At 40.9% G+C, this 25,472-nt stretch overlaps 1 protein-coding gene across 4 annotated transcripts in view; it reads right to left on the reverse strand.

The window, feature by feature from the left end:
- AK5 (adenylate kinase 5) overlaps positions 1-24,381 on the reverse strand; it is a 224,326-nt gene extending 199,945 nt beyond the window's left edge. The window contains exons 1-5 of one of the 4 annotated variants that reach the window (XM_070592028.1): positions 23,893-24,381; positions 18,991-19,177; positions 13,290-13,385; positions 8,996-9,165; positions 8,782-8,895 (exon numbers count right to left, since the gene is read on the reverse strand). In XM_070592028.1, coding sequence (XP_070448129.1) covers positions 8,782-8,895; positions 8,996-9,165; positions 13,290-13,385; positions 18,991-19,177; positions 23,893-23,952 — 627 coding nt within the window. In that variant the 5' untranslated portion in view covers positions 23,953-24,381. Of the gene's footprint in view, positions 1-8,781; positions 8,896-8,995; positions 9,166-13,289; positions 13,458-18,990; positions 19,178-23,892 lie in introns of all 4 variants that reach the window. The other 3 variants (XM_070592026.1, XM_070592029.1, XM_070592027.1) reach the window with 3 other exon arrangements.
- Between the last annotated feature and the right edge of the window lie 1,091 nt (positions 24,382-25,472).

The following is a 25,472-nucleotide window of genomic DNA, read 5'->3' on the forward strand; positions in this document are numbered from 1 at the left end:
CTTCCACTGAACGAATCTATGGAGCATTTACCGTCAACAAGTCCAACCGTCATCACCACTTCCTTTTGCTGAGCGGTTTACTACGAGCCACAGGCTGAGCTAAGAACTATAGGTACTTGGTCTTATTTAATCTTCATAATGATTCTGTGAGGTATCATTCTCCTCATTCTCCAAAGGAAAACACTGAGGCCTCAAGAGGGGCAGCAAATTAGCCAAAAGCAAATGGTAAATGAGAGCCAAAACCCAGCGTACTCCATTGACATTATAATCAACTCCACTGATTTATATGAGGGTGTGAGAAATTGAACTCAGGATTGCTTTATTTATTTATTTACTTATTTATTTATCTGGGTGAAGACTGGCTCAGAGCTAACATCTGTTGCTAATCTTCCTCTTCTTTTTTCCTCCCCAAAGCCGCAGTATATAGCTGTATATCCTAGCTGGAAGGCCTTCTAGTTCTTCTATGTCAGATGCCACCACAGCATGGCTTGATGAGCGTCGTGTAGGTTCGTAGCCAGGCTCTGAAACAGCAAACCCCAGGCCGCCCAAGTGGAGCACGCTAACTTAACAACTATGCCACTGGGCCGGCCCCCAAGACCGCTTTTTAAGCAGTCACTTGAATCCTTCCTTTCCTAGATATCCATGACACTAATACTTGTTTCCCACTTCAGATCAACAAACATTTAATATAACTCAATATAGCCAAGGGCAGGTGTTGGGGTTTGAGGGGACTGGTGGTGAGAAGGGAAGAAGAATGGAAGGAAGTTTACAGCATGAATGAGACAGCTCTGCCCTAAGAAGAGCTGAATAGAAGCCTGTCTGTCAGGAGAGACAGACTGACGGACAGACATACTCACAAACAATAATTCTACAAAGATCAATTAAGCACTAAGAAGAATTGGTTAGAAAAAAAGTGGCTCATTCATAACAGTAGGAAGAATGCCAACAAAAAATGTAACAGACTTTTCTATGGAAAACTATAAAGTTTTATTTACTGAAGAACATAAAACAAGACCTAAGTAAATGAAGTGATAAAGCAATGCTCATGGATAAGACGTCAGTTCTCTGGAAATCAATCTATGTACAATATAATCTACATTGAAATTCAAATACAAATCTCAACAGTTTTTTGTGGGTTTGACCAACTGATCCTGAAATTCATAAAGAAGGGTAAATGTATGGACACAGCCAATTTAGAAAAGAAGAAGTGGAGGGGATTGTCCTTCAACCATCAGGATATAATTTAGAGCTCTTTGACTGAAACCACGATATCAGTGTAGAAGTATATAAAAAGACAAAAGAAGTGAGTAGAGAAACCATATAGCAGACCCATGGCTATACAGGAATAAGTCACTTCAGTGGGGAAAAGATGTACCAGTCAACAAGTGACCTTTGGACCACTGGATATGTTTTCCATTTCCATTTAAAACTTATAATAAAATTCTATCTCTACCTCACACTATACACAACAATTAATGCAGATAGAATAAACACCTGAACCCTCAAAACAAAACTGAGAATAACTACAAAAATATAGAATATTTTTATGAGACTATAGGAAACACTTTCTTAAAATCTAAATGCAAAAGCCAAAAGGAAAATACTGATAAATTTATCACAATTAAAATGAAAACTTTTGTAACTTTTGTAAGACAAAAGATAGGACACGATTTTATAGGCATCCTGTTTCTTAAACATGATTGAGAAAAATATAAATGGAAGAAAATATTAAGATATACAGCAAAGGATATCTAGAACGTCCAAATGAAAATAAAAACTTAAACAATCTATCGGAAAAAAGGGGCCAAGGTTATGTTTTGGCAGTTCTCAAAAGAAGAGAGAGAAATGGCCATTGAAAACATTTTAAAAATGTTTCAGTTCACTAGTGATTAGGAGAATGCAAATTAAAACAGCAATACAAAAACCATTTCTAATCCACCAGATAGCCTAAAATAAAAAGATTTAAAATTAAGCATTAGTGGGGCCAGCCCTGTGGCAAAGTGGTTAAGTTCATGCACTGAGCTTCAGTGGCCTGGGATTCGGGCTGGTTTGGATCCTGAGTGCGGACCTACCCACAGCTCATCAAGCCTTTCTGTGGCGGTGTCCCACATAGAAGAACTAGAATGACTTACAACTAGGATACATAACTATGTACTGGTGATTTGGGGAGGAAAAAAGAAAAAGAAAGAGGAAGATTGGCAACAGATGTTAGCTAAGAGCCAGTCTTCCTCACCAAAAAAGCATACCTTAAAAAAATAAATTAAATAAATAAATAAAATTAACTATTGCTGAGTTGTGGGGAAATAGGAACGAAGTAATCCTAAATTTATAAGATCACTTTTTAATATCATATTAACAAAATCTAAAACATAGATTTAAAACTACACACACACAAAATCTTCCCTTAACCCTAGAAAATCCATTTGTAGAAATATTCCTGAGAGAGCTTTTTGACATACGCAAAGTGAGATGTGTACAAAGACGTTGGTCACAGTGTTGTTGGTAACAACAGAAATTTTAAAGCAGTCTGAAAATCCACCAATAAAATATGATATATTTATAGAATGCAACATTATGAAGCAGTTGTAAGACTGAGCTAGGTCTGTAGGTATCAACACAGATAGAGCTCAGAAACAGAATGTACAGTGAAAAAAGCAAGTCAGGGGATGATATAAACAACACTGAGGAACTAGCAGGAGCAGGTCGCTGTGAGAAGCAGGAAGTAGTCCAGCATGTAGCATGCATATGCAGATCCATAATATTGGAAAATGAGCTGGGGCCAAGAAGTTGAACACATTGTTATCTATTTATTTTTATGTATAGATTTGGTGTAAGCTTCCCTCCTCCATTTCAATAATAGCACTATAGAGTTCTTATTGGTTTCAGCTTTACTGTTTGGTTAATAAGTCCTCAGCATAGAAATCTAGGTTTTCTCCCCACCCCCATCCCATGATATATGAAATTCTACAACCTTTGAAAAACACCTTGCTTGGGTTGTGACTGTGGACTCTGGGCTATCTAGCAAAATCTTGGCTATGAAGTATGTTTGGTTGGTGGCGAAGAGATCTTAGACTTCCCACTCTTGCCCCTCTTGATTCCTTTCCCCTCACTAATCTGATATCTCTTTCAACAATTAGGCCAAAGGTGAGAAGAAATTTTCAGACAGGAAGGAACTGCTATCAAATGCAAGGAGGAGAACCAAGGCTATCCTCTGGGGATGAGGAAATTCTCCATCGCCTCCGCTCCCCTTGAAATGGCAGATCTGAGAGCTGGGAGAGCTCAGCTCTGGGGCTGGGAAGGAAAGATGGAGCTGTGCACAGCACGTTGCTGGTGATAGAAACTGCTGGTTGTCTCTCAAAATCTGTTTTCCCTTCTTCTATAATAACAGCTCTGTGGCCAGGCCCAAGCCTGTTGTGTTAAATGACCTCAGAGTAACAACCATCAAAATGAGAAAACAAAGAAATAAAGCAGCTTAATTTTGTGAAAATTAAGCCAAAAACCTCATTAAATTGAAGTTGGGAGGCAGAGCTCTTATGTTCTACAAGGGTTGCAGCGGCCAACACAAAGAAAGACTTCCTCTTCTTGATCAGCAAGAAGCTCAGCCAATGAGAGACTCACAACTCAGCCAATGAGAAGCCACTACCCTCGAATTCTTTGTTTACAATAGCCCTCCCAACTTACTCTTCCCCTCTATAGAGACTTTCTCCTGTCTTTGCTGTGGAGGACTCACATGTGGCTGGCCATAGCTGCAGACCCTGAATTGCAATTCTTTGCTGATCCCAAATAAATTTTTTTTTTGCTGGAGAAATAACTGGCTGTCTATTTGTTTAAGGTCAACAATAACTATATCCAAAAAAGAACTTTGGGTGTAGTTACAGGCACGTGGAACTAACTGGAAGCAAAAAGAGCAGAAGCCTACCAAATTTTTGAGGAAATGGTTCTATCAAAGCAACCATAGGCCTAGCTAGAAAAAACATGTTTTGTTCAGACTTAAAATAGTTCCCAAGGGGGGCATAATCTTCAGAACATCACTTTGATGCGGCCATGCAGGATAATGAACAACAAGAAGAACTTCTCAGAGGCCCAGGGGCCTCAGAAGAGAACAAAGAGTTATGCCAAGACAGAGAACCAGGAGTTGCCAATGGGCTAACCCAGGAAATACTCCACTGCCAGGGCAAAGGCCCTTTGTGAACCTTGCTTTACAGGATTTGGTATGTGGTACGTTTCAGTGACTACTCTATATTGCCGAGCTGCTCTTTTCTGAATAGGAGCCTTTATTTCACTTGGGGTCTTGCTCCTCTACTGTTTATTGGTGGCAAGGAGAGAAGACAACTTGTTTAGTTTGTAGGTGGCTGAGATGAGGAGTCAAATCTGGACTTCGTGAAGAGAATTGTACATCAAATAGAGATTCTTGACTCTTGAGCTAGATGTTGGGACTCTGGGTTGTTTTCGTTGCGGAGCGAGTGAGTACATTCTATGTGTAAGAAGAAGGGAGCATAGAGATATTTGAATGGCCGGAGGGGAAAACTGGTAGAAGCTGCTAGCTAGTTCCCCCATCCTTCCATACTAATAGAACTGTAGCCAGGAAACTGGCTGCCAGCTGGACTATATTTCCCAGCCTGCCTAGCAATTACAACATGACAAAATTCTCAACAATGCCATGTGAGCAGAAATGATGGATATGGATACCACTTCCAGATCTGGGACTCCAGACCTCCACTTTCTCTTTCCTTTATATGCCAGCTGGAACCCCTATGTGATGGCAACTCTGCTTCGACCATACAGATGATGGCAGTGTCCGAGTGGATGGCAGAACAGTAACTTTGGAGGAACTGTAATCCCTAAATGACCTCAAAGAGAAAAGCTGCCCAATCAATTTGAACTGTTTACCCTGAGGCTATCCCTTAGGAGGAAAAATACACTTCTGTGTCCTATAAGCCACTTAGTGTTAGGTCTTTTTGTTACACTGGTATTACCATCGCTAGTGTATGGTCAATATCAGAAATCTCTCTCTCCTTACACGCTGGATGTGAGGCAGTCTTGGGGAAAATTTCCGCATGTGTGTGTGTTTGTGCTCACATGTACACCCAAAAAAGCTGATGAAAGAGTGATCTTGAGGAGTTGTGGTATGATTAAAATATATATTTAGTTTCTGTCCCTGGTTCCTGGCACAAAGCTTCTAAAACCCTTTGAATTTCCTGAGTGATAGAAGCATCTTTTGTTATTGCTAATGAACACCCTCTGATTACACCTGAGTCTAAGCTAACGAGGTGACTCAGGTGGGGCCCCTAGATAGCATCAGGATCGGGCTGGCTGCCAGAAAACCAATGACGAGATTAGAAGGTGGGAACTCTCAGCCCCACTTCCCCAGGGAGCGGGAGGGTGTTGGAGATTGGATTATAAAAACTCTCCAACAACAATGTTTGGGGAACTTTCGGGTTGGTGAACACATTGAAGTGCTGGAGGGTGGTGTACCCAGAGAGGGCATGGAAGTTCCAAAACCCCAACCCCATACTTTGTCCTATACCTCTCTTCCATTTGGCTGCTCATGAGTTGTATCATTTATAATAAACAGGTTCTGTGAGTCATTGCAGTGAATTATCAAGCCTGAGGAGGGTGTTGTGGAAACCCCTGAATGTATAGCTGGTCAGGCGGAAGTGCAGGTGGCCCCTGGGACTTGCAAATGGTGTCTGAAGTGGGGGATAGTCTTGTGAGACTGAGCCCTTAACCTGTGGGGTCTGTGCTAACTCTGGATAGTTAATGTCAGAGGTGAATTCAATTGTTGGACACCTAGTTGGTGTCAGAGGATTGGAGAATTTGTGTGGAAAATTCCCACATACTTGTTCAGACATGTGACCAAAAATGTGACCGTTTTTACAAGAAAAAAAGACACCACAGGATCTGAAGCCTAGACAAGGTGTTGAGTAATCACGGCTGATCCTAACACTTTCCTTTACATAAACACTTCTGCTTTCTCTCTGCACTCTCTCAACTCCTGCAGGTCGGCAATGGTGGCATCGACCTCAGGCATCACTGTACTGTCCGGAGTGGCCAAGGACCTCCAGGCTGCTACAATGCCAACCTAAGAAGATGTCAAATTGAACTTTTCCAGGCTCAGAAGTGTGGTTGAGAACAGCAAATGCAAATAACTGCACATTCTACAGAGGGACACCAGACCATCCTATAGAACCTGCTAACAGGTGTCCCCAAGCCAGTATGATAACCCCTGGCCCATCACCCGTGTCCAGGCTATATAAGAGAAAGTGGAGATTGATCACATATCAAGAGAGAGTTGCTGGAAACTCATGCATTTCCTGTTCCTTCCTCCCTACCTGTCCCACTGCAAGCCACATGAGGAAGAATTTCAGGATTCTGAGACATCACTTTAGTTTTCTGAGCCCAAACCAGGCCCAAGCTGAAGACAGCAGGGATATGTTAAATTAAACGAGACATTGAAGTTTTGATTTAGACTGAACTGGGCTTTTTTCCTCAGCTTTATTGAGCTATAACTGTAGACTGGGTTTTCTTAACACCTGAAAATGAGACTGTTCATGTTTTTAAAGTGACCAGAGAAGCTATGGGATCTTCCTGAGTTATTATCCAGGGGAGAAGAGAGAAAATTGACATGGCGTGTTTGAAAGGCAATAGAGAGAAAGAATCAAGTAGCTTTTTCTGCTAGTACCCACCAAGTGCATTTCGTTCGATATGTAAGGTGGACCAGGCTTGGAAGGCCTGCCTGCCTAGCTATCACGCTTCCATCAATAGCCAAGGATCACAGTGGACGGCTGCCATTGCACCCATTTCCAACAGCAAAATCATGTGGCAGCAATAGCAACGACAAAAAACTGATTGTCCTAGTTTTTCTCTCTTCAAGGCCAGGGCAATCAGAACCAAGCCCTTAAAGTGAGTAAGCACCGGAGGTTCTGGACCTATTACTGGAGGGGGAAACCTGAGGAGGAGAGAGAGAGAGAGACAGTCCAGCCCAACAGGTGTCCCCAAACAGTTAATTTCAAAGAGAGGCTTCGTGAAGCTGTCTTCTGGCCTTGAACTGCCTAACTGCAGACTTTTTTTTTTTTTAAAGATTGGCACCTGAGCTAACAACTGTTGCCAATCTTTTTTTTTTTTGCTTTTTATCCCCAACCTCCCTTCCCCCCAGTACATAGTTGCATATTTTATTTGTGGGTCCTTCTAGTTGTGGCATGTGGGATGCCGCCTCAGTGTGGCCTGACAAGTGGTGCCATGTCTGCGCCCAGGATCTGAACCAGCAAAACCCCAGGCTGCCAAAGCAGAGCGCGTGAACTTAACCACCTGGCCACGGGGCCAGCCCGTCCAGACGTCTTTTTATACGAGACACAAACTTACATCTCATTTGACTTAATCCTCTCTGACATAATATTTGTAATATGTTTTAAGGTTTCTTTAAATAAGTAAGAAAAAGATAAACAAGTCTATAGAAAACTGGGCAAAAGAGAATAGGCAATTCACACAGGGAAGAAATACAAATGTCTGAAAATATACCTAACCTCAGTAGCAACGTAAGAAACGTAAGTTTAAAAAATGAAGTACTGTTTCTTACTTATCAGGTTGGCAAAAATTTTAAATATGAATTAAACCTGGTTAGAAAAGGTGCAGAGAAGGAAACGCTCTCATGCAGCATAGACGGGACTATAACTTGGAGGAGTCTTCTTGGGGAAGAGCTCGGCAATAACTACGGAAATTTTAAATGCGTTTGTATATGAGCTTGCGTACATGTGTGTGCACGGGTGAGTGTGTTAAGTGTGTAAGGTACAGAAAAAGGCCCGGAAGGATGTATAAAAAACTTAACAGTCTTTCTATTTCTCAGGAGAAGAGGGGCGTTGGAATGGAAGGACAGTACTAACCGACTTTCACTTTTTATACCAGGACTTTAAATTGGTATGACGATATATTATTTTTGTAATGAAAAATTTTAGGCGAAAAATCAGTCACACTAGCTTTTCAAAGATTCAATAGATATAAAATATTTTAATTGATTTATTTCCCTTTGAAATAGACGTGTTGGGTGTTGAGCAGAAATGGTCTACTCAAATTTTTTTTTCTTCAGTTTTTTTTTTTTTTAAGATTTTTTAACTTTTTCCTCAAAGCCCCCCAGTACATAGTTGTATATTCTTTGTTGTGGGTCCTTCTAGTTGTGGCATGTGGGACGCCACCTCAGCATGGTTTGATGAGCAGTGCCATGTCCGTGCCCAGGATTCGAACCAACGAAACACTGGGCCGCCTGCAGCGGAGCGCGCGAACTTAACTGCTCGGCCACGGGGCCAGCCCCTGGTCTACTCAAATTTGAGTAATTTTGGCAACCTGAACCCCACCTTTTTATAGGTAGGTAGTTTAGTATTTCAAACCCAATGAAGAGGGCTTCCTTAATTGGTAACAATGTAAGTACACGGTGATGTTATTTTATATCTGTGGGCAGTACCGAATAAGGCTTGTTTTAGGTAATTAAACAAAAACACAATCTTAGGGAAAGTATTTTGAAATAAAGGTTAGAGAGATTTACATTTTTAGTAAAAAAATAATGAATTCTATTATTAGTTTTTATCTTTTCTTTTTGGCAGAGACTGTCTTTAATTTTTAAGCATGTGTGCCAAGGAAATGACCTTCTGCCAACCCATACTGATGTACTTGCCCATTTTCAGACCAGAATTCATTCAAAATAAGAGCAAGTCTTCTAAGAAATCTTTTTTTAATCTCAAAGTTTTCAGCAAAAAGTAGGTCATTTAAAATATAAGGAGACATTCTTACTTGGTCCTCAAAAGATAGAGCCTGGGCAACATCTCTTGGAAATCCATCAATAACAATGCCCTCTTCATCAGGTATTTGCATCAGTTTCTGTTTTATCTCTGTAATGGTTGTTTCCTGTTATAAAGAGAAAGGAAGAAAGACCACAGCTAAATTTGGTACACTCACAACTGGTATAAAAATCTTTTTAGAATAGAAGCAAATGATCCAGCGGTACCTGTGGGGCCAATTCTCCAGTTGTAATTATTTTGGCTATAAGACTCCATTTCCTGTTGCTGCTGGCGCTGTGGATCTTCTTTCTTAATAATTCTCCCACCGAAATGTATTGGAATCCATAACGTTCTGCGATTTTCAAACTTTGAGTGCCCTTTCCACTTCCTGGACCACCTATTATTTAAAACAGGCAAAATTGTGACTCCCTTTTATACAACAACTATCTTCAGGTTGAGATGCAGAACCTAGACCACCAGCACCGGGCAGATAACTGCTCCACGTGTTGTCATACTCAATGTTACCTCTGAATGCAGAGCAAGTGCAGGCTTAGCCAAGAATTGTCATGATCAATCACATTAGATAAGAGACATTTTTAACCTCTACCCATTTTAGTACATAACTAATTAAAAAAAAATTTGAACAATGCAGTTGAATGAAACCTTTACTATTTTTCTGTGTAAACTACAACAATTTTTTCCTCTGTAACCAAAGAAAAATCTATGGGATACAAAAGACAGTGATTGAAATACCAAAAATGTGTTCCATGTCAACAAACAGTTAATGTGCAATTTGGTAAGATGTAACAATTATTTTTAAACTGAAGGCACATCAATATTGACATGGCTTATTTAAATTTTTTTTCTGAACTCTCTCTGAACGTGTATGTCCTTGTGTTATCTCCTTTAAATTAAAATGAAGTGTTATGCAGGGGCTGGCCCCGTGGCCGAATGGTTAAGTTCAAGCACTCCGCAGCAGGCGGCCCAGTGTTTTGTTGGTTCAAATCCTGGGCGCGGACATGGCACTGCTCATGAAACCACGCTGAGGCAGCGTCCCACATGCCACAACTAGAAGGACCCACAACGAAGAATATACAACTATGTACTGGGGGGCTTTGGGGAGAAAAAGGGAAAACATAAAATTAAAAAAAAAAAAGAAGTGTCATGCAAACATATGCAGAATGCATGGAATAGGTCCTTAAGGTAGAACAATTTCATAGAATTCATAATTTTGATTTTGTGATATATTAGTATGAAATAATCAACATTTTGCAACATAACTCAATACTAATCATTGGTAATTGCCATTTATTTTTTAAAAGCATAAGTACTAAAATAATTATAAAATACATGCCTCAGATTTTATTTCCAAATCATATTAGATTATTTTAGTTAATTTATATTTCTAAACAATCAGGATTAATGAGAATCTAGAATCTGAACAAATTTCAAGATAAAGCACACAGCAATCAGCTGAGTCTGTAGTTATTTGTTGGCAATTATCAAAATGAAATATTTTCAAGTATTTGAGCATAAATTATTGAGTGTAGGCAAAATATTTTTATAATTATAATTTATTAAGCAATATCAAAAATAAAAATTCAATAGAAAAGTGAGTTGATGCTCTCCCTGTTAATTCAATATATCAAATTTTGGTGGGGTTGAAGTCATTTTATATATAATTATTTAGTAAATATTTTTTATTCTTTTTGCAAGTAATATGTGTAAAAAAGAAAGACAGCTATTTTGTTTTGTTTTGTAAGTGGAGTTCTGAGTGGGTAGACTTGGTTAGGCAAGGCTTATTTTCTCTTTAAAAATTTTAATCGGCAGAATTCTAAGATAAACTAATATAATAAGAACCATTTCTTAACCCCAATCCCAAATAATGCACCTAATAATATCTGATTTTCACCTTTTTTTTCCTTCATTAAACTTAGGATAGGAATTTGTTTACATTTTTGACCATTCTCTTTCTAAGAAACTCTAAATTCTATTCTATTAGACTTAACATTATGAACTACTACTAGATTAAATGTATTGCTTTGCAAATCAAAAGTAAGTTGTAGTTCTAAATAGTTGCTTTTGGTCTATTAACCTCTGGGCAAATCGTGTATCAGCTTGGAGAATAAAAAATTTTATGACCAGCTCCACCAACAAATTCAGATTGACTTCATCTCCAAAGAATGAACGTTATCTGTCTTAAACTGTGTTTCCACACTTGATCTCACAAACCATCAAACTAAGAGATTACAAATTCCACTGAATTAAAAAACAATTCAAACACACTAAGAAAGTTACAGCACCTTCAACGAAAATAAATTTTTTTCTGTCAACTAATGGAGGCAATAGCAGACAACAAAACAAATATGATTAGCACAATTGATAGAGAACAGCATTAATTTACTGGATGAGTTTGACTACTGAAGCTTGCTAATAAATTAATTTTATATACTTTCTTCTCTTCTCTCTGAAACCAGAGTGAACTTAATTTTGTTCTATTTATCTACCTCTAATACGTATATATATTAGGATCCATCTAATTAGAATTTATGATTATGTTAACATAAGAGAGATTCATATCTGTGCCAAGAAGGCCAGCTTTTAAAAAAAATTCTACATCGTCAGAAGGGAAATTTTGTTTATTTGGATGCAATACCGTGTGAGTATCTGCACCTCCCTCACCCTCTTTTCAGGCTGGAATTAATAAAAATTTATAAGGTTCAGGTACAGTTACTTTATAATTCTTCAAAAGTCATAAAATTGTCCCAATTTTCTCAAATAACCTAAGGTTTGCTTTTCCTTTCTTCTCTTCTCCCAATCCTCTTAAAGTTATTTACACTCATTGGTTCTGCATCATTCTTACGTTACATAAAATCTCATAACACAGCGTATAAGTCTAAAACCAAAATCACAGCCCTGGGAAACAAGTTGATTTTACTGAGTAAAAAAGAACTGTGAAGAGCAAGAGATTTGAGCATTTATATCTCCTCCAAAGATCTTAGTTTACTGAAAAATTTTAATAATTTTCATATAAAATTCAAAATGCAAAAAATTCGTATATGTACATAAGAGCAATTTGGTATTACAATTTTTTCATGGACAATCAAGCCTCCATTCGTTGATCCTGAAAAACATCACCAATATTTTACTAACAGCAACAAGAAAAACAAAACTCAGAGAATATTTCACCATAAAATGGTGAAATAGTTTCCAGTTTTTCTCCACCTGTAGCTCTATCTTTCAAAAAAGCATTTCCTTGTCTTCTAGGTAAGGACCTCAAGTTTTTATGCACAAACAAAAAAATTCCATTTTCAAGAGTAGATAGAGATTTATGGCATAATAGTGGCAACCATATGTCAGAAGAATATTTTGACTACTAGAAAAAAGCTGATTTCTATACTCTTTTCCTACAATATCATTTTAAACAATTCAGGGCTAAATATATCTCCAATTTCATTTTAATTACACTTAGAGATGCACAAATGCCACTCTTTCTAGTCTGGAGAACTTAAGCTCCTGTTAGAGTTTGCTGTGTTCATTTGAATGCTATTTTCCTAGTTGCCATGATTGTTATATTTTCCGGTAGTGGTACTTCTTTGCATGGGGCTTGCATGCATTTTGCCCTCTGTTAACAGTTACTGGCTAGAATAACTTGGAACATTTCACACTAGATTTTGCTTTTGGTCATCTCTATGAAAGCTGAGTCAAATTGGAAAGTGAGACAATGACTACATATGCTGCTTGTTCACAGGTCTCTTCATGATTTTTGCAGATTTTGAGGAAGTTAGAATTCGCAAGAGTGGTCAAAAATGCATTTTAGAAGAATACTTAAAACATTTTCAACATCTATGCCTTGTGAAATAGCATGAGACTGATATTTTCATATTCAACATAAGACGCATAGTGGCAATTTAAAAAATTAAACATTATCATTATTATTTTGATTAATACTTTGATATTATGTGCTGTGCAAAGCACTATTCCATTAGATTTGCTTGTCTAATAACACCAAAACTTAGATTTTCTTGAAGATGCCAGGTTGCCACAAGAAAGGTTCATTTATGAGTCTTAACCAACATATTATTATTTATTTTCCCTTCAAAGTTAATAGTGAATAAAAATTCAATTTGCTGAGTTAAAGGAAGAAGACACACCATGTTTAGAAAATTTCTAATGAATTTAGTTATGTATGCTAAAAATTAAACAGATAAAACCACAGGACAATAAATCTTGAAGAGATTATTTACTTTCAATTCATAATAGAGAATTTCTATGACTTTGCAAGGAGATTCTATAAAAGTGCAATAGGCTTTAGACAATATAATTCTAACAATTTCTGTTTTATTGAAAATTATGTTAAAAATATTTCCATCTACTGTCTCTTGAGCTTCTGTTTCTATTGTTTGTCATTACTCAACTAAGTATTTGCAAATATGACCCATAATTGACATAATTTTTTGAAATGTAAATATATAAACAAAGTTAGCAATAGTATGCGAATTTTGCTTTCTGTCCTCATACCTATAACAAGGATGATTTTGGGCCGAGGTCTAGTAGGATCAAAAACCTCATACTCCTCAATCAACTCTGCAGTCTCGGAGAGGTCCGTATCACTTTCTATGGAGAATTGATGGATTGGAGGGAGTCGATCATACCGCCGATATGGAAAGTTTGAATTTTCAGGCATTACTGCAAAAGAGTAAGATAACTTTGAAACGGAAAAAAAACTCCACAATAAAACATTTTCTGCATTTAACTAATTAGTAGAATAAAGTTAAAAACCCAAATGAGTTTGATTTTTTAACTGGAAGAAGACCCCATCCCATAAATGGTCAGCAAACTTTTTCTGAAAGGGCCAGATAGGCAATATTTTGGGCTTTGAAGAACATACAGTCTCACAGTCATCTTGGCCACAGTAGCAGGAAAACAGTCATACATGATACATAAACAAATGGATGTGCTGTGTTCCAACAAAACTTTATTTACAAAAACAGGCAGTGAGCTGGACTTGCCCAAGGGTGATAGTTTGCCAAACCCTGCCCTGGAGCAACCTTTTAAAGTACTCTCTAGTCTTGCTTGGTGGTTTGTATATATCCTGGTCTCTGTAAATGGTACTCCCTAGAGTTGTGTAGTGCACAACCTTCACACCCTTCGCAACCATGTGCAGCTGCCCGTGGAGCCAATGCTTATGCATAATGTATTTCATTTATTCAATATGTATTGATACACATTCTCTATGATCCAGGCACCGTAGGGTAGTCCAGTGGAAGGCTTGATGGCATAATGCACAAAAACAGAGGGTACTCTTACAAGACAGATAAAAGGGTAGCAAAGAATTTTTACACTTGGAATATCTTTCAACATCATTTAATTTCACTTTTCCAATATTTATCTTTAATCTCCTTGATTTAAAAATGTAACTATGAAGACATAAATTTGCATCTTTAGTAGCAACAAATATTTGCCATTTATTGCCACACATGTCAGTGTGTTGAGGATGATTCAGTAGAAGAATAAGATGTCTTGTCCCTGCAGAGCTTACGAACTGGAGCTTACAGGCTTATATCTGACAGTGGTACGCACACCAGCCAGGAAAAGTGCTAAAATGAATATCTCTTCCGGTAAACACCACAGGTGTTCAATGAATGGGTAGATCCATTTGGGCTGGAGTAGTAGGAAAGGACTTGCAAAAGAGGCAGGACCTGAACTTTGAAAGACAAGCACAGGTGACGAAATGTGGAAGGTATATTCCAATTGGTGGAAACAAAACACCAAGACTCAGAGTCAGAACTACAACTGACATAGTCAAAAGGACCAGAGGACAGAGCTGGCAAGCTCAAGTCAGGCAGATGGTCTCAACCTGGCTCCTTCATGGTTCATGGCCAACTGGTTCATGGCTCCTTCCTCCCTCACCGCATGTGTCAGTATTCCAGGAATACTGAGAATACAGAGAAGCCATAACTACCCAAAAGGCACCTGCACAAAGGACACAGGCCACCTGGCTTTCCACGAGGCATCTGGCTAAGGGGACTACTGGATTTTAGTAGGGCCTAATGCTCCTCCTGGGTGTTGATCAGGTAGAACTTTCCATTCTCTGTTAATACAATAAATGAGATAATTAATTACTGACCCACTGGACTCACTTTAGTTCCACAAAAGGAGTGGAGTAGTTTGCAGATGACTGTGGATATTCTCTAGAAAATTCTGGGAAGGCTATGTCAGGAAAGGGACTGACAATAGTATCATGTTCTGCCTTGAAATGGAATTGCTTCACCCAACACAGGGCAAAGAAAACTCTAGGCATTATCTTCGATTACTTTCTTCCCTCATTCTTTATCCCATCTACTCCCACAGACTTTATCTCCAAAACATATCCCAAATGCATATGCTTTTCTCCATCTCCACTACCACAACTCTTCCCCAAGCTGCCATCATCTTCCTAGACTACTGTAATAGACTCTTTACCAGTGTGCCTGCTTTCCTGCTTGGCCTCACAATCCATTGCCTGAATGCTCTTTCCCTGTTGGTCCTGGGGCTGGCTGCTTCTTGTCATTCAAACCTCAGTTTAAATGTCACCTCCTATAAAAGGACTTTTTAATCTAGGGGGGCCACCCAGTTAATTTCAAGGACATCACTCTAATAATGCTCTCGCAGCATCAACCACTTCACCATCTGAGAGGTCTCTTACTTATTCATTGTTTGTCTTCTCCCATTAGAATGCTGAGTTCCATGACAGCAAGGACCTTACCAATCAGGAACTCTGCATCCCTGGGATCTAGAACTGTGCTTGGCACATAGTCAGTGTCCAATAAATATTTGTTGAATTAATAAAGTAGAGAACAGGCTTGCTGAAATAGATGGTTTCCCATGGAGAAAAGGGGGGAGGTGGGTAGGTACAGTGTGGCCACGATATGGAGGGTCTTGAATCCAGGTAAAGGGTTTGGCTTTACTCTGGTAGAAAGCCAGTGGATGTTTTCTGGGGGGTAGAGAAGTAACATGATGAAATATGAAATACACTTTTTAGGAAAATTAATCTGGTGGTGGTTAGAATGGATTTGAATAGAGAGAGACTAGGAGCAGAAAGGTAGCAGCTGGGAGGCTGTTAAAGTAATCCACAGGTGAGAAGTGAGGGCCTAGGTTAGAAGGCTTGTAGGGGAAATGGAAATGAATGGCTGGATAGGAAGGACACAGGATTGGGATATGAGAAATGAAAGGAGATGACAGCTCAAAAACACAATTGCCAAGTTTCAAGTCTAAGAGAGTAAGGAACATATTGCATTTCATATAGTATCTTTCTGCCCTCTCTTTTCTGCTGCAGAATCTGGGCATCTCTCATTCCTGTCTATATTATAGCCTCTTCCTTTACATCGGGACCTTCTGTTCTCTGTTCCCTGGTACACTCAATCTCCTCCAGCCTTCTCTCCATAACACCTACTCAGCTTTCTATCTCCAAGGATTAGCCTATCACTTCTTCCAGGAAGCCTACCCTGAACCACAGCCTAGGTTGGATCCAACCCCCTGTTAACATGGTTATGGCATCTATAAAGTATGGCATTTCTTATGGCACCCATTGTGCTTCTAATTATATTTTTAATGGCTGACTTCATCGCTAGACTGTAAGCTCCATTCGGGCAGGTACCATGCGTGTTCTTTCTTGGTGGCTACATTCTCAGTCCTAAAAAAGTGTCTGAGACATTTTAGCACTCAATAAGCGGTTATTTTATTGCCCAACTGACTCATTGACTGACTGTGGAAATAGGAAAAAGAGAAGGGAGTGCTGATTTTGAAGCAAATATGTTTTCCAGACAGCTATTCCAGAAGAGGAGGTCTATGGACATTTGGAGCTATGGAACTAGAACTCTTATTCATGAGTAATTATTTGTTCAGTTGCATACATACGGCAGAAAAAAAAAAAGGACATTCATCTCACATTTATGATAAAATACTCTAAAGAATGGTCAGCCAACAATTTATCCTTGTTTTTATCATATTTTTACTTAGGAAAGTAATTTGCTTAAATGATTAAAATGTTTTATTTCACAGAATAATTTTTCATGATAATTATATATTAGCATAGGTATGTCACTATTTCAGCAAAAATGCACGAATCATTTTTTATTTCTAGAAATAATCACAATGCTTTAAGTTACTGGGAAATTAGCAATTTTGTTGACTTTAACACTAACCTATTCCATAAGCTATAGGTAAAATCTTCACGAACGTTTAAAGCGTTTCATAAAATAAAATTTTCTTATCACAGGACAAGTCAGTTTAGAAACCATTTTATGTCTTTCAGCATACGTGCTAGATATACGACAGTGTGACACAATATTCTTGTCAACATGGTATGTGGAGAGGTTCTATTTGATGAGTAACTAAAAGGTCTCTGAGTGGGAATTCTAGTAGAGTGTTAGCAGACATGGAGACTGAAATTAACAAGCAATTTTAATTCTAATGAAAGTTAAACCTACAGTTTCCATTCTTGTTAGCTTATCCTTCTAGATCAGCAGTTCCAAACTGGTCATCTGTGAGCCCAATGTAGCCCTGTAGATGTGTTTTGTTCAACTCGACATTTTTCCAAAATTTGCACTTGACTGCCTCTAGACAATGACTGCTCTCTCTACTTCTGCTCACTAGTTTGGCCACAGTCCCCACCATTCTCTATTACACACTTGGACTGTCTGCCTTGCCAAACCAAGTAACAGTATAAAATAGAAGCATTTGGATTTCATTTTGTTGTAAAACAGTCACTTTACATACCAAGTCTGAGACCAGTCTGAGAGCAGCTTTTTGACTAAGTGAATGTCATATCCTCTTAGATTTAAATTTAAAAACATAAAAATATCTTAGACTAAATCCAGCAATACCTGCAATTTGTCAATACCTTAAGGTTTAGAAAGCAGTTCCCTATATTCATCTCAGTTGGTTTAACAAGGGCATGGGGCACGTATTTAACACTGAGCCAGATTCTAGCAGTTTGATGTCACCCTGGGAAGTAAGTTAGCAAATTTGGGAAGGTGTATGAAGTCTTCAAGTCCATGAAAATATCATTTTCCTCACCAAAGCAGTAATTTACTCAGTGGTGTGCTGCAGAGGTGACTGGCTAAGGGTACTCTCTTGAGCTCCCAATCCTAAATCATCTAGTGATGACTCCTTCATGGACATCGAAAGATTCTTCCCCCTGGAGATGTTTCTAAGAAAATGTTCTCTCTACTTTCTCTCTCTGCTTGTGCTTCTTAAAAATTAACACACCATGGCTTGTCCCCACACCACATTCAAATAAAATCTAAGCGGGTCATGACTAAGTAAGATAAAACAAACTAAGATTTATTTTCCCCTTGTATTTATTGCAAATAGAATTGTCTCCACTTCAAATTCTGTCTGTATAGCTGAAACTTTTCAGGGTATAATTTTTGCGAATGGTTTACATTTTGAAAATATACGATCCTGGCCCGTGGGAAAGAATTAAGTTAGTTTCTCCTGATTAGAACTGATTCCATTTTTCACATATTACTATACTTCTCAATTTCATCTACAGCCTAAAGGGCTCATTGGCTGACATTGAACCACTAATTTTGATAACCACATATTTCAGAAAGCTGTAAGAATGGTCTAAATCTCCTCTAGCAAACTCCAGTTCTTAGTTCTAAACTATTCCTAAAACTGTTAAACAAGTTCATATCGTCTACTTCTTTTATAGCACCCAGCGCCTAATCCAACGTGTTGCATTCAGTAGCTGCTTAATAAATCCATGTTGAATTAACCAGCACAAACTTTACACACATTTATGCAGATGCATTAATATGAACTCTGAATTTGGAAACATATCAATAAGTCAAATCTCTTCCCAGCTAATAAAAACACATTGACTTGTTATGTAATAACTATCAACTTTGTCTGTTACTACTCATTTGTCTGGAAAAGTTCTATGTGCAATTTTAAGAAAAATTCATAGTTTGCTAAGGTTTGAAAAATACTGAAGTCAGTAATACAAAATTTCATTAAGCCTTTAGTGAAGTGCTGGACAATGGTATATAGTTATGTCTATCTTATCACGGAGGTGATTAGAATAAATAGCAGAGAGAGATTAATCATGTTGCAGGGTCAAATATCCTTCCAGGTGTTTGGAAACCTTATAACTTAAATCACTGCCTCTAGTCTACATGGTATGTTTTAAAGAGAACTCTTCTAACTATAAACTATCATTCTACATATACATTACCATTTCTTAGAAAGGATCTCCGTGACTGTCCTCCATTGAGTGGAGGTAAGGTCTTCTTTTCCTGGCTGACAAATGTGTCCCATTTCACCTTGTCACAGCCGCCCAGTTCCTTTACTTTCTGTAAACAACTTTCCAAGTACTCGACTGGGTCTTCAGGCTTCGAACACATCAGTCCATTCAAAAGGCTCTGAAATACCACAACAAAATATGCCCACGTAAAATACATTTTAAAACCACCTTTGTTAAAAGAGTGTTTGTCTCATCTTTAAATTCTGGGTTGTTTGTGTTCTTTGCATTTTTCGTTTGTTTTTTTGCTAAGGAAGATTCGCCCTGAGCTAACATCTGTGCCAATCTTCCTCTATTTTGTATGTGGGTCGCTGCCGTAGCATGGCCTTTGATGAGTGGTGTAGATCTGTGCCTGGGAACCAAACCCAGACTGCTGAAGCAGAGCTCACTGAACTTAACCACTAGGCCATAGGGCTGGCGCCTGCATTTGTTTTTTAATAAACAATCAGAGTAGAAATGATGATCTCATTGAGTAATTAAGATAACCTCTTAAAGTCTTGACCAATTAGTTTTCAGCTCAGCACTCTCTGCCTTTTAAACAATTCAGGCAACTATATAGTTTAAAATGGAAGAGTCCTGGGGCTGGCACGGTGGCACAGCGGTTAAGTTTGCACGTTCCGCTCCGGTGGCCTGGGGTTCGCTGGTTTGGATCCTGGGAGCAGACATGGCACTACTTGTCAAGCCATGCTTTGCCAGGTGTCCCACAAATAAGGAAGAGGAAGATGGGCACGGATGTTAACTGAGGGCCAGTCTTCCTCAGCAAAGAGGAGGATTAGCAGCAGTTAGCTCAGGGCTAATCTTCCTCAAAATAAAATAAAATAAAATAAAATGGAGGAGCCCTATCAAAGAGAAATAATGTGCAGTGTGTAAAAATGCCCCAGTCATTATTTATCTCATTCCTACCCATCCTTAAATTTGCCAAGCCTCAGTTTCTTCATTTGTAAAATGGGAGTAATAATACCTACCTTAGAAGATTTCTCAAGGATTAAAAAATTTAATATTTGTAAAATACATATTAGGGTCCTGGCATATAGTAAATACTCAAGAAATGTTGTTCATGGTGTTAGTTAATACTATTATTACTATCAGGAAGTTTCACTGAGCACTCAGGTTGGCTTGTGGACCCCTTCTTCTGTGTCCCACGGTACCCAGAAAAAACCATCTTACCTCTCATTTATACTGAAACCATCAATTTATGTGGTGGTCTCCTCTTATAAACTGTAAACTCTTCAACAGCATAGTGTGGGCCTTATTTACTTTTCAATCCCCAGCCCCTGACACTTTCCCTGGCACATGGCAGGTGCATTTGGACTGTTTTCTAATTAGGAAAAAAATTCACTCAAAACATGAAGTCTGAGACAAAAAAAAGCCATCTGATATATAATAAGTCACCACAATATCCAGTGAGGTTACAGAGAAAAACCTGGTGTCCAATGTGTCACACGTACTAGTTTCTAAAAATGCTACAAATTTGGAAATGCTGACTCCTGGGAACTGGACTGACTGCAAAATATTTTCCTTTAGAGTATTTCATGGAAAAAGAATATGGGAAGATTATCACCAATATACATTATTAATGTGCAAAACACACACTCTTTGTGAGGCTGATATTTTTCCTAAATACAGTATTCTACTTTCAAATTATTCTTGTGCAGTTTGCTCAAAATGGTAGGCAATTCTTACTAGGTACATTTGTTCTCTGAATCCCTAAATAGGGTGGGTTAGTGTTCAATTGTAGAGGGAGTGGAAAAAGCTAACCTGGGCAACCACATCCAGTTTGTGTATCAAGATCTGTGCTATGCACACACACAGACATACACACAGCGCTAAACTCCTCACGTTCCTCCCGTGTTAACATAGCTAGCCCTGTGGCAGGGCTTACTCTGCGTCTTTGTACGCCTTAGCTCACTCGATGCACGGTCAGCCCTATGTGGCATTATCATCTGCTGCCAATCCTCCTCTTTTTGCTGAGGAAGACTGGCCCTGAGCTAACATCTGTGCCCATCTTCCCCTACTTTATATGTGGGACGCCCGCCACAGCATGGCTTGACAATTGGTGCGCAGGTCCACACCCAGGACACAGGCCAGTAAACCCTGGGCCACTGACGTGGAACATGCAAACTTAACCACTGTGCCACTAGGCTAGCCGGAGATCTTTTATTTTTTTTAACGTATTACTGCCTAAACAGAGTGAACATACTCAACGAAGATTTTTTTTACCAGAAAATATACATTTCCACTCTCCCTAAACAAGTCTGTCTCCCCAAACAGTACTAATTTTACAAGGGGGAAATGAGTTCCACTCCTTCATGGGTAATTTAAATCCTTTCTTCTAATAGTCAGCCACCATCAGGGATCCAAGATAACCAGTAGACATTTTTACTCAGTCTGAGTTAATCCTTTGAGAACTTGAAGAATCTAATTTGCTTTTCTCAGTATTCATATTAATTGCCAAATCTCTGTTCCAAGGTATACAGTAATACAAGATCAACATATATACCATACGGTTAGCTAGAGGTAAGTACTCATGACAAAAATAGGGAAAAGTGGTTTTTATTTTCAATATTTCATCTAAAAATGGAAACACATTTCAAACTTGAACCTGGCAGGGATATCCAATCTTGCCTCGGAGATGTCTCAAGTCAGGAAGAAATCTGAAAAGGTCAGTCAGAAACAGCTGTTTGACAGTACATAGATTCAATCATCAGTCACCTGGTCTATAATGGCATCCAACATCCACAGCTGGGGCCAACGTTCTGGGTTTGATAGATACCTAATTGCTAAACTTTGTACACCTAGAAACTTTGTAGACCTATTCTTTGGTTTTGAGGGAGAAAATTCAGTTTGGAAATGTAAAGCATTTGGTTTTGCTGTCTACACTGGTCACATGGAGAACTGCCAGGCTTTCCTTCTCTCTTGCGCCAAACACAGCAGATTCTCCTTATTGGAAGGACGGAGCCTTTGGAGGCCACCTGCAGTCTGGTCCATCTTCTCATCGTCCAGGACTGCATTTAAGTACACTGTATTACTGCATTTCATGTAAGCAAGCTGACTTCCTTTTCTGGGTGTGCACGATTTTAAAATATCCCATTCACGTGCAAAAAACCCAACAAAAGCAACACCTGAACAAAAATGCCTGCCATCACTTATTTGCATGCATGGTGTAGGTTTTCAGGAAGGAACTATGGAAATTCTCTGTAGTTCCCAAGCAGGAAAAACAGTACCCACGTTTATAAAGAAAAAAAGACATGCTAGTAGGCAGCACTTTGCACTCAGGTGACCTTCCTGCAGATGTTTCTAATTATTCTTTTAGAAGAGTAGGAAAGAAATTGATCCCAGTGGTAGGATTTATGACTAAAACCTTCAGCTCTTCATCTCCACGTTTACTTTTTGGAAATTTAAAAAAAAAAGAAAGAAAAATAAAAATTCAACAAGAATCCTTTGTCCTCCAAGACCTGTCCTTCCACACCACCTTCTGATTATTTGCAAGCACTAGTAACAGACAAGCTAGATTGGGGTTTCACATACCAGGCTTGTGCTCAGTGGGCGGTTTACCTGGAAATCTTGGCTTCAAAGGGACCTAAAACGGTGGCTTACAGAGGGGAGAGAAAAATGAAGATCTGTAATTATAGCGGCCCATTTTAAAGATAATTTGGGAAAATAGGAACACAACGCTTTTTTCAAGTGGTTTTAAAATTCCTCGTAGCAGAACAAACCCCCAAACGGGAGAAAGAACAACTCATGACCTTTAGTTTACTCTATCAGTCTACAGTCTATCATCTTTCAGAAATGGGGGGGCAGGTTTGCAGTGAATGGATTTCCCCTTTCAGGGCTCGTTCTATGACGGTTGGCTCACTTCCATTCTTTTTTTTTTTTTTTTTTTTTTTTAACCTAAGCAAAAGCACAAAGGCTTCAGGAATGTTTTAAAATTAAAATATGGAGAGAAGGAAAGGCAGCAAAACGATCCGCGACGGAGGCTGTGGTTTAGAACTAACCAAGGTTCCTCAGTTCACCCCTCAAGCCTCCTCTCCCACCTTGTCAAAGTCCCCCAACCCCGGGGTCCCTGGTGCAGATGAGGCTGTGATGCGGTCTGAAGAGGGAGCAACAGGAGTCACACACGCCTCCTGGCTCCCTCTCCGACCCTCTTTCTCCAGGTGGGTAGGAGAGGGCAGGCGAAAACCGCCGCGGGGAAGGCGAGCATGGAGAGCCATCCCTCCAAGGCGACAGGAAAACGTGCTCAGCAGTTCATTCACCGAAAGCGCAGAGCAGCGCTGGGCGCCTGCCACCTGGGGGGCAGCGCTGCACTTCACGGGTTTGGGTTTGTTTTTTGCATCTTCATCCCTCTCCTTCCAGCTCCCCCAGGGAGGGCTGCTTTCGTCTACACCTCCCCTACACCGCCGAAGTCCCGACCCTGGGCGCGCGGAGGGGCTAGGGCTCTCGACCCCCCGGTTTCTAATCCTCGCTCGCTCCTGGGCGCCAGCGTACCCCCTGGCCTGGCCCTCGCCCCCACAGAGCGCGGCCGGCCGCTGTCTGCAGCCCACCCTGGGCGTCCGCATCCGAGGGGCGCGCTTGGGGCAGCCTGCTTCCCGAACCCCGTTCGAAGACTGAAACTTGATCTACAAGATGCGGGCTTCTGAGCCCAGCCCTCTGACGAGGATCCCGGCAACCTGCCGGAACGGCAGCGACCCCCGGGCGAGAGCGCGCGCGAGCTTCCGCAAGCCCCTTCACTTCCCTGCCCCGCGACTGCAAGGTGGGACGGGCGCGGCTTCCTCATCCCGAACCCAGGAGATGCCCTCCCCCGATCCTCCCGCCCCTCTGCCAGCTCTAGCCCCCTACCTCGAAAAGCTGAGGGATTTCCCTCCGGGCCAGATAGTCCTTGGCATCGTTGGGGTTCATGGCTGTGCGGCGCGTGCCTGGGGGCGCAGGCGAGGAGGCTCCCGGGTGGCGGCGATCTGGGCTGGGGCTGGCCGGGTCGGCGCCGAGCACAGGGGCAGCCCTGGCTCTCACGCGCAGACACTCCACACTCAGCCCTGCCCGCCAGGCCAGGGCCCCCTCCGCCTCTGCCCGGGGGCTGTGGTCTCGGCGCTCCCGCCGCCCTGGCCTCGGTGCTGGTCCCCGCGCCGGAGCTGCGGGCTCGCAGCAGCGGCTTCCCGGGCTCCGAGCAGCGCGGCTGCCGGGAGAGGGGCGGAGGGAGCGGGGGAGGCGGACGGCGCGGCGGCCGCCAGGCAGCAGCCCACCCGCCTCTCGGGCTCGGCGCGCCGCGCTCTGCGCCTCCCCGAGCCGGGGCTGCGGCGGCGGCCAGTCACGCTGCGCGGGCGGGCGCGGGGCGCCGGGCGCGGGTGGGGACCGGCGCGCACGGGAGGCTGGCTGTCACACCCCCGTGTCACACCACCGCCGGGGCGCGGCGCTTCCCTGCGCTCGCCGACCGGGGGACGCAGCAACCTGGGACCAGGTGGCCAAAGGAACAGGAACCTGCGACATTTTCGCTTCTCCAGACCTTCTTCTACACACAGACACACACGGTTACTCCTACGTCCCCAAGGAGCTCCCAGGAAGAAATCGAATTGTCCCAGAATTTATTCCTAAGGTTACCGATCTTTCATAACAAGGAGCTGGGAGTAAGGAGAAAAGGGGATTCGTGGTGTGGAATCCATTCCCTTAAAATAATTTTTGGAACTTGGGTATTTTTATCCTTCAGGAAAGTTTTGCTAGCTGGTTTCGATTTTTTTCCCTGTCAGTATCGCAAACCCTTACAGATTTCAATACAGGGCCTGAGAGGATTAGTAAGTAGTTAACTAGTTAATTATCTCCATACAGAGGAATGGGAAAGTGGAAGAAAGAGGTTGGTGGTGAAGAGCTGGAGACAGCTGAAACTGGAAAGGTGCTTAGAAGGTGGGGTGGTGCCATCATTAAGTGGGTCTGAGGAGTGTGCCAGCAGTGACCATGGGCCATCAGAGCTTCCCTGGGTGAGTAAGGGCCAGCCGCTAAGGCAGTGATGCATAAAGGATCTTCCTGTTACAGACCATTGTCAAAGTGTACCCATCTTCCCCTAGCTCCCGAGATGACTCATTTCCCTGGTGAGGAAGTCTTTTTATGGCCTGTTGAAAGTTGGTCCATGCCACCCGGAGAATATGCCCTCTCACTGTGTGCGAGACCTGACATCCTGGGAGGGTGTGTGAGAGGAAAGGAGGCTCCCGTAGGCACTGACATCTGGAGTCTGGCCTGGGAGGGAAGCAAGACAACAAGGGCTTCCAGAAACCAAAGTTTGAATGTCCATTTCAAGTCTGTCCTTGCAGATCTTTTCTTGGTTCTGTTTCCTGCCATACGAATAACTGCTACTCAAGCCTTAACTGTAGCAGCAGTTTTGTTTTACCCAAGGAAGGGAACCCAAGAATTAACTGAGTTTTGTAAAGTAA

Source organism: Equus przewalskii, chromosome 24, assembly GCF_037783145.1.
Source record: "Equus przewalskii isolate Varuska chromosome 24, EquPr2, whole genome shotgun sequence".
NCBI lineage: Eukaryota > Metazoa > Chordata > Mammalia > Perissodactyla > Equidae > Equus > Equus przewalskii.